At 65.5% G+C, this 9051-nt stretch overlaps 2 protein-coding genes across 2 annotated transcripts; one reads left to right on the top strand and one right to left on the bottom strand.

Moving 5' to 3' along the window:
• Positions 1 to 1345: 1345 nt before the first annotated feature.
• H696_01165 (hypothetical protein) lies at positions 1346 to 5207 on the bottom strand. The gene is made up of 5 exons (XM_009495047.1): positions 3761 to 5207; positions 3376 to 3537; positions 2790 to 3241; positions 2547 to 2621; positions 1346 to 2178 (listed from the first exon to the last, which is right to left on the bottom strand). The coding sequence occupies exons 1-5, from the start codon at positions 5184 to 5186 to the stop codon at positions 1372 to 1374; spliced, it is 2922 nt and encodes a 973-aa protein (XP_009493322.1). The 5' UTR covers positions 5187 to 5207; the 3' UTR covers positions 1346 to 1371.
• Positions 5208 to 6643: 1436 nt separating this feature from the next.
• H696_01164 (hypothetical protein) lies at positions 6644 to 9039 on the top strand. Its single transcript, XM_009495046.1, has 8 exons — positions 6644 to 6991; positions 7105 to 7221; positions 7326 to 7400; positions 7530 to 7657; positions 7795 to 7926; positions 8064 to 8209; positions 8350 to 8394; positions 8504 to 9039. Exons 1-8 carry the CDS (start codon positions 6776 to 6778, stop codon positions 8725 to 8727), a joined length of 1083 nt encoding a protein of 360 aa, XP_009493321.1. The 5' UTR covers positions 6644 to 6775; the 3' UTR covers positions 8728 to 9039.
• Positions 9040 to 9051: the final 12 nt, after the last annotated feature.

The raw sequence follows: 9051 nt of genomic DNA, 5'->3' as shown, positions 1-9051 counted from the left end.
GGGGGGGGGGGGGGGGGGGGGGGAATATGACGACGGCCCCGCCCAGCCCCGCCGCCCCCCCCCCTCGGCAAGTGCACACGCTCGCCAGGGGGGCGTCTAATATTTGCCCTCACTCCCCTCGCTTCAAACGGCGTAGAGAGGGGCCGGAGAGGCCGAGCGTGCACTGCTCCGCCGGACGCACCTCGCACGCGGAGGCGGGCGAGAACAGGCAAACAGACAAAATGCCTCCGCCCCGGGGAAGACCGGGCCCCGCTCGCCCTCCGCCCCCCCCCGGGATATGTTTCCAGCCACCCCCCCCCATGTTGAGGAGACCTCGGCCGGCCTCTCGCGCCAGCCCGGACGGCGGCCGTGCCTCGCCGTGGAAGATGGCTGCCTCCCACCTTCGAGGAGGCCCGGGAACCGGGGCGAGCTGGGCGTTGTCCAATTCCCAAGAATGTGGGGCAAGCTGGCCGTTCCCCCCGAACCTTTCACACATTTACAGACCGGCGTGTGTGTTTGTGTGCGTGGTATCCATATCTACCCTTCCATCCGTCCGGGCATGGATGAATAAGCCACAGGCGAAAGGCAGGGCGGACAAGAGAGACAGAGAGACAGAGAGAGAGAGAGAGAGAGAGAAAGAAAGAGACACTGTGTGAGGCCCCACTCTTTTCCGGCCTGGGGGGCGGGACATTCCTCTCCCGGGAGATGTCCACCCGCGAACCGGGGGAGCCCCGGGCCACAAGTGGCCCTCCAGCCGATCCCAGCCTACAGGAACAGGAATACCACACGGCATACACCAAGAATAGGTGTGGTCAGCAGAGAACAGGCAGATGGTCCCGGAGAAGGTGGCCGGGCCGAAGATCACCGTGCGCCCCCTCCTCCCGCCCGCCACCCCGGCGGCAGGCCCAGGGCGGGCTGTTAATCTGGGGAAATTGCAGCGACAAATTCCTCGCGTGCCATGTGATGTAAGGCCTGGCGGAGGTGCTGCCCCGATTGATCACATCGTGTGCTTGGAAACCATTTTACGAAGCCATGTACTCAGCAATGGAGAAAGCGGCCCGCGGCCGGGGGGGGGGGGGGGGGGGAAGAGGCAGAGAGACCTGGAGCATAAATAAAAATCCATTATACCTCTCAATTATGTGGGAGAATCTATTCCGGAGAGCGTGGCTTTGTCCAGACTGGCTGCCAGGACCCACCGCCGTGATGCCCGCTTGAACGTCCCCCCCCCTCGCTGGTGGTGGGGATATATTTTGAGGAGAGGACAGGCGCTCGCAGACGCAACCACAACATCCAGATCCGACTGTCGAACGGACAAACAAGGCCAAAGGTGGGGGGGACACCGCCACGCGGAAAGCGGAGGGGGGAGGGGGGGGGGGCGGGGGGACACACACGCTAATCCCGAGACCAGACGAGAGTGGGGCGGCGCTTCTCCGGGCGCTCGGCCACCGGCGTGGCCCTCTTGGTGCTCTTGCCGCCGGAGGGGCCCTTGCTGCCGGAGGGGGAGGAGCTCCTACGGCCAATGGTGCCACTCTCACGGGAGCCCTTCTTCTGAAGATGGACCTCGCGCTGGCTCTGGGCAGCGGCCGCGGCACGGCGCTTCCCCCGGCGCGAGGCAATCCGCCGGGCCCGGTTCAGGGCAGTCTTGTTGCCGAGTTGTGCCACCGGCAGGCGCTCCAGGGCATCGCGCACACTTCGCTCCACGTCCGGCACAAAGAGCGGGGCCCTCTGCCGGGTCCTGTCAAAGGAGGCCGCATGCACCATGCTGCTGGCAAGACCGCTGTCCTGCGCGCGCTTGCGCTCGAACTTCTGGACCAACTCCTCGAAGGAGGGATTGGCGGGCCCGGTCGCCTCGGCGGCGGCTGCCGCGCGCATTGCATCCACCAGCGGGGCCGCCAGAGCCGACGTGGCTTGCTCATCGCCAGCATGGAAGGCCATCGCCCGGCTCAAGCTGGCCACCTTTCGATCGGAGAACATGGCCGCCGGCAGGACGACCGACGACATGTCCTTCGGCCGGAGGCGCTTGCCGTTGGCCGGGCTAACCGGCGAAGCGGTCGCATCCGGCCCCGGGGTCGCCTCGCGCCCACGCAGACGATCATATGTGGCCGAATCCACGTCCAGCCAAGGCCCGGGAACCTTGCTTCGGGGAAGGCGCCGCCGAAGCATCGTCTCAATGGCCTGCAGAGTGGCGGACTCGGAACGCTGGGTGGTGGGGAGAGGCGGGGCGGGGGGGGGGAAGGGACAAGCCGACCAGCCGACCTCGCAGAGCGAACTGGGCCCCGGCCGCCGGGGGGGAGTGAGGGATCAGGGGGGCGAGCGTACCGATCAACCTGCTGCACGCAGGGCATGCGGAAGGAGTACCCATTGCTGATGATCTTCGGCCGCGACTGGAAGGCACCTGCGGGGGGGGGGGGGGGGGGGGGGGGGGGGGGGGGGGGGGGGGGGGGGGGATATCAGTGAGAACATGCTACCATGGCGTCGACCAGCGGAAGGTCCGGGAGGCAAGGGCCGGGGGACGAGGGCGAAAAAAAAAAAGAAGCCGGCAAAGAGAGGGGCAATCCTCGACATACTGTAGTTTGGTAGGTGCCAACCTTGATATTTTGGAGTTCCGGGCTGACGAACGTGAGGGCCAGACCGGAGCGATCCTGTGTGCGTACATGCGTGCCCGGAGATGGCCGAAAGAAAAGGCGCATGTCCACCTCGGTGTTAGCACGGGGGAAGGGCGGGGGAGGGGGGAGACCCAGGCAGGGGGAGTGCCGGAGGAAATGCCAGATCGAAGGTCGAAGGGAAAGGAACATATGCTCAACACGTACACCACGCGCGGTGCGGCCCACCCGGTGGACATAATCCTCCGCACGCAGGGGAAGGTCCAGGTTGACCACGGCCTCGACGTTGGGCAGGTCGATGCCTCGACCGAGAACATCGGTCACCACCATCACATCAATCTCTGACTTTCCGTCATCGGTGAAAGCCTTGCGGAAGCGCGTCGCCGGTGGCGGGGCAGTGCCGGAGCCATCGGCCGGCGGGGCGAAGCGCGCCAGCGTGGCACGCTGCTGCGCGGCCGATACCTTCGAGTGAAGGGCCACAGCGCGGACGCCGTTTTCCCGGAGGTGCGCGGCAACCCGCTCCGCACGCACCCGGCTCCGAACATACACCATGGTCTTTCGGTCCAGCAGGGTGACATGGGACCGGCGGTGGCGACGGAGGAAGTACAACAGGAGAGACATCTTTCGCTGGGCGCCACAATCATAAACATACTCCTTGACTGTGGGGGGCGCCAGCGAGCGGGAAGTGGTCAGGAGAGGCAGCTGCTGAGCAGCGAAGGGGGCAGCGGGGAAGCAACATAAACACATGGTCTTCGGGATGGGGAGGGGGGGGGAGAGAGTAGGGAGGACGCACGCTGCTCGGGCGAGAGCATCTTGTCATTCAGATGAACAAGCTCATGCTGCGGGGCAAAGCGAAGGAGCGAGTTGTGTGTGCTCTCTGGGAGGGTTGCACTGAAAAGCAGAGTTTGGACCTTACGCTGGCTCGGGCGCGGGATGAACTTCCACAAGGCAAAGACTGGTCGATGAATGGCGTGCGGTGGGCCAGGGGCGAGGGGGGGGGAGCACGACGTGGTTAGACAGGAGGGGAAAGAGAGGGGGAGAGGGAGAGGGAGAGGGAGAGGGAGAGAGAGAGGGAGAGAGAGAGAGAGAGAGAGAGAGAGAGACCAACCCAGGTGCAAACCCCAGGGCAGTCGGCGTTTCAATCGGGCAGGGAAGAAAGGAGCAGGGAGAGAACGCACGCGAGGGGAGCAGCCCCAAACTGAGCATCCGGTCACACTCATCAATCAGGAAGATGTCCAACCGGGAGAGGTCGATCTGCGGCCCGGCCGGGGGCGCTGGCGCTGGCACAGCCGGCGTCGGAGTCGAGTCGGTGGTGGCCACACGCGCGCGACGCGCCGGACGCGCACGCAACCCACTCTCCGCCAGGTCCAGCTGCTTCAAATGCTGGAACTCATCGTCATTGAGAAGGCCACTTTGACGCATCCACTCGTCGAAGGAGCCGGTGGCCGGGGCGACATCCGTTTCATTTTCCTCGCCCGCCGAGAAGGGGTCCATGAGCTCCTCATCCTCGCTGTCGGCCTGGTCGGCGCCCTCCTGCAGGTGGTCCCACGGAGTGTCGAGGTCCATTTGGGCCAACTGACTGGCAGCCAGTGACTCGCGGATGCTGGCCAAATCCCGCCGATCTTGGTCGGCCCCCGGGCGACGAGTCACCCCGGTGGCAAGGGCCAGTCGCCGGGGATCCAAATTCCCCACACCCAAGCTCCGAAGAAGGGCACCAGGAGTGCTGATGACCAGCTCCGGATTGGGCCGGCCAGGCGGGTGCGAAGCCAACTTGTGGGGGCCGGCCACCAAGCCCACTGACAGGCCCACGGCCACGGCCCAGTCGGAAACCACCTCGAAGGCTTGGGCTGCCAGCGGCCCGGTCGGAGCCAAGAGCAGGGCCCGCGGCTGGGGCGGGCCATCATGCACGGGCAGGGGGCCGTCGCCGGATGCCGCGCGCTCTTCGGCCACCTGGGCCGCAAGACGGCTCAGCGCCGGGAAGAGGAAGGCCGCGGTTTTGCCTGTGCCGGTTTGCGCCGAAGCAATGACCGACTGGCCACTGGCCACGACCGGGATGGCCGCACGTTGGATGGGCGTTGGCGTGGCCCAGGCCAGACCATGCGGCCGACGTGCGTGACGCTCCGGAGCCGGAAGCCGGGTGCCGGTCGGGGCCGAGGCCAGTGCCACCAGCCGCGCATCCAGGAAGGGCGCCAGAGCATCCCAGGTGTCCAATTGGGCGATCCGCTCGGATGCCTGGTCCATGGCGCGGGAACTGGATTTGTAGCCTGTGCGCTTGGGCTCCGAAGGGCCGGGAGTCAGGTTGGATATGTCGACGAAGAAGCCAAAGTCATCCCCCTCCTCCTCCTCCTCGACCTCGATGTAACGCGACGCCCCGGCCGCGGCATCATACTCATGGCGCTCCCACGAGTGGCGGCGAGGGGTAAATCGACGAGCGCGATCCTGCGGCGGGCCCGAGGCGAAGAGACGCGCCGGGGCCGCGCCAGGCCCGGGCTTACGGTCGCCCTCGGTCAGGCTAGGAGCGAGTGCACGGATGTGAGCCCATCCGGCGATCGGGCGCCGAAGAGCAGTGCCCAGGCTCCCGCGGAGGCATCGGATGGCCAGCATGCTACTGCCGTAAGAGGGGGCGGGGGGGGGGGGGGGAGGAGGGGGAGGCGGGGGGGGGGGGGGAGGGGGGGGGGAGGAGAGGCGGGAGAGAGGCAGCAGAGAAGGGTGATGGAGAGAGGGAAAGAGGAAGCAAAGAATCCACAACGACAGGCAGGGGCGAGGGACAGGGCGAGAGGGGCAGGGCGAGGGGCAGGGCGAGGAGCAGGGGCAGGAAGGATTGGCGATGGCTCATCTGGCAGTGAGTACCACAGGCAACACTCCGAAGAGGGGACAACCTCGAGGAAGGGCGGGAGATCCGGCCCGATGGCCAGGTCTTGAGCAACATGGCCCGAGGACCACGATGGCGAGCACACATGTTGAGAGACCCCCTCGATGCGTCCGTGGGGCGCTCAAGACGCGAGGCATATCACACTCCATGGCACGTGGATCCTCTTGCTTGGGCGTGATTATGCCCGCAGGCGCTCCCTGGACAGATACCCATCGAGCCGCACGCACACACGGGCGCTCGCGCATGCGCGCACGTACCGGAGGGCATGCCGAAGATGGGGGCCCGGCCGGATTGACCCCTCCTCTCGCTGCTTGGACATCATCCCGCCCCCTGGGCCTTCTCTCGACACGGGCACGTAGAAGCACGAATTAGAGGACGCGAGAAATATGCCAGCGGCTTCCGGAGGAGGGTCTCCTTTGTTATTGTTGTTTGCGCGGTGGTCCCTCACCCTATGTGGCCATTCCGGGTGGCGACGCCCCGGCGCACCATAGCCGCGCGCATGTCGAGGCGCCTTGCCCGGACTTGTGTGCCTCCGACCCTGCCGCCGGCTTGGGGACGAAGACTAAACAAGCCCGCCGCCACCACCGCGGCCGGGACACAAAAATAGAGGGGCAGGGGGCCTCACCCACCCCCCCCCCCCCCCCCTCGCCCCCCAGGTGCGCATCATCCTTGTCGCGTGAAACCCTCGCGAGCAGGGTGCCACGGATGTGGGCGCACACACGTACACGCACGCCGGACACCGGAATCCGGGCTCCGGTCGATCCCGCCAGCCAGCCATCCCGGTGTGACGTGCTGGTCGTGGGAACGCACCCAACGATCCTCTCCCGGGGCTCACCGCCCACGCCAACCAGATGGGGACACCCAACCGAGGACCGGGGCAGATCCATCGACACCACAAGCCCCGGGACGCCACGCAGCAGGCCCACTCATACACATACGCGCATGGGCCACGGTGTTCTTCCTTAAAGGCCATGTTGGGAGTCTGGTGCGAGCACAGCTCCGCCATGACTGCCCCGAGTCTTTTACCTGCATTCCAAGTGGGGAGGCGAGGCAACCAACACCACAGAGAGAGAGAGAGAGAGAGGGGGGGGGGAGGGGGAGGGAGAACACACATTCGCCCAGAGGAGGAGGATTCAGCGAAGGGCGGGGGCCACGCTGGGAGGCGTTCACGGGCACCAGAGGCACGGTCCAACGGCAAGGCTTCTTTTGAGCCCGGGGTGCCGGTGCCCCTGAGGGGACCAATGGCAATCCTCTTCGGCCTCACCCGCTCTCCACTTCTCTCTCTCTCTATCTCCACTCTCCTGATCGCTCCCGCGCTGCAATGCCGCACCTCTTCGCCAGGCTACTCGCCCTCGCAGCATTGCTGGTGCTGCCCGCGGCTGTCGCTGGCATTGTGGCCCCGCGGACCACAAGCCCCTCGGGCAATGTGGCCCTCCCTCTCGGGCACAACGACCAAACCTTCAAGATCCTGCAGCTCGCGGACATGCATATCAAAACCGGCACCGATTACGGGTGCTTGAACATTCCGCGCGATGGGGTACACACCTGGTGGACGGAGTTTCGCGCGCCCCCCCCCCCCCCCCCTGCCTGCTGCCCGCAAAATCACAACTCCCCTTCCTTCGATGCTAACCTCAGGGGGCTCCCTCGCAGAGCCCCTGTGGCGATCGCAACACCACGGACTTCATTGGTCGCCTGCTGGATGACGAGCGTCCCGACTTGGTTGTCTTCACCGGAGACAACGTGGCCTTCCCTCCGGATGCCAAAAAGGTTCGCTCTTCATGGGTCTTGCTCTTTCTCCCCGGGCCGTGGCCTCTCAGCTTACGTGCCTGCTTGCCTTTCTCACGCACCCTTTTCCTCTGCATCCGCACCAGGCCATCGAGATCTTCACCGAGCCGGTCATCAATCGGAGCATCCCCTGGGCCGCGGTCTTTGGTAACCACGATGCCGTGCGCTCCCCCCCCCCCCCCCCCACATGCCCGACCAATGCTTTGATCATCTCCCGGGTTTGGCTTGGGTCCCGGACCCCGGCCCTTTTGCCGCTCCCCACCGAAGGCTGACTGGTCTCCCCCTCGCAGCAAGGCAACATGGACAACGCCCAGATGATGGATATCATTGAGTCCCTTCCCCACACCGTGACATCCTTCGGGCCGCGCGATATCGATGGCGTCGGCAACTTCGCCGTGGAAGTCATCGACTCGTCCAAGTGCGCGGCGCTCCTGCCCCACACCCTCTGGCCATCCGATTGCTGCCTCCTCGCCGCACCTTCGCTTGCTGCTTGTTTCAATTCGCCTCCTCTCTCCCCTCACCCTCTCCCTCTGGCCCTCTCCCCTGCACACGTAGCGAAACTGTCTTTTCACTGTTTTTCCTGGACTCCGGCGCATACAGCACCGATCCCGACATCGGTGGCTATGACTGGATCCGCCCAAGCCAGGTAGCCTGGTACCGCAATGCGTCCGCCGAGATCAGCTACAAGTGCGCTCGATCACCCTTCGCCCCTCCTGCCAGGGAGATTGGTCATCCGCCTGCGACTTGTTTGGGCCTTCTGCTTGTCCTCACCCCCTCCCCTCTCCCCCCCGGCCCCGTCTTCGGCCTCGCCGCTGCCCGCCCAGCAATCCGCACGATCCGCCTGAGCTGGTTTTCTTCCATATTCCCTTCCCGGAGTACCACAACGCGACGGAGAATGTCGTCGGTGACAAGCAGGAGCGCGTCAACTCCGCTCAGGTGAATGGCGGCTTCTTTGCCGCCCTGACTGATGGTACATCCCCCCCCCCCCCCCCCCCCCCCCCCCCCCCCCCCCCCCCCCCCCCCCCCCCCCCCCCCCCCCCCGAGGGCCGAGGCCTCCTTGTCCTTTGTCAACCTTTATGTATGCTTTTGTCTCACATCCCTCCCCGCCAGTTGGCAAGGCGGTCGCCACGTTTGTCGGCCACGACCATGTGAATGGTGCGTCTCTCTCCCTCCTCTTCTTCTTCTTTCTCCTTCCCTCGTTCTCTCTGGCCCTTTAGCACAGTTACCAACCAACCCCACTGCCCTGGCCGTGCATTCGACACAGACTTCTGTGGTCGGTCGCCGGAGAACCCGCTCCTGGCCCTTTGCTACGGTGGCGGCGTCGGCTACGGGACATATGGTCGTCGATCGTGGGAGCGCCGCGCTCGCATCATCAACATCGAGGATGGCGGGCGCTTGGTTCGTACATGGAAGCGCCTGGACACCGGGCCCAAGGGCACCCCCATGCCGATGGTCCACGAGCAAATCCTTTGGCAAGCGAACTGGTAATATGTGGCTCCCCTCAAGCATGGCCACTTTCCAGGCCTCCCCCTCCTTGGCAGGACGCGCCACCATGTGTCTACTCTCCTGTACTCGTGCTTCGTGCCGCTGCCGCCCTACTCCCAGGAGAAAAAGGATGTCGAAACATGTACGCCCCCGCCCATGATCGATGCCTGATCAATAGCCCCCTCCCTGGGGGACCAAGCAGAGCAAGAAGTATGGGAGAGGGGGCTCGGCAGAGGGGGAGGGGAAAGGAAACAAGGACGTTGTTCCCGCAACTGAGGGGGGGGGGAGGGGGAAGCGAGGGAAGGCGGCGGGACATCGAGAGAGAGA

This window comes from Fonticula alba, assembly GCF_000388065.1.
Source record: "Fonticula alba strain ATCC 38817 unplaced genomic scaffold supercont2.2, whole genome shotgun sequence".
Classification (NCBI taxonomy): domain Eukaryota; order Rotosphaerida; family Fonticulaceae; genus Fonticula; species Fonticula alba.
The sequence above is the reverse complement of the archived record's forward strand: the minus strand, read 5'-3'. Positions and strand labels throughout refer to the sequence as shown.

Excerpts from the sequence above, each read along its gene's own strand:
- H696_01165 (XM_009495047.1), bottom strand. The coding sequence starts at position 5,186 with ATGCTGGCCATCCGATGCCTCCGCGGGAGCCTGGGCACTGCTCTTCGG. Across the intron at positions 3,242-3,375 it reads GATGCTCTCGCCCGAGCAGC|TCAAGGAGTATGTTTATGAT; the intron begins GTGCGTCCTCCC and ends CGCCCCCCACAG. Across the intron at positions 2,622-2,789 it reads TGGGCCGCACCGCGCGTGGT|GATCGCTCCGGTCTGGCCCT; the intron begins GTACGTGTTGAG and ends GTACGCACACAG.
- H696_01164 (XM_009495046.1), top strand. The coding sequence starts at position 6,776 with ATGCCGCACCTCTTCGCCAGGCTACTCGCCCTCGCAGCATTGCTGGTG. Across the intron at positions 6,992-7,104 it reads TGAACATTCCGCGCGATGGG|AGCCCCTGTGGCGATCGCAA; the intron begins GTACACACCTGG and ends GCTCCCTCGCAG. Across the intron at positions 8,210-8,349 it reads CTTTGCCGCCCTGACTGATG|TTGGCAAGGCGGTCGCCACG; the intron begins GTACATCCCCCC and ends CCTCCCCGCCAG.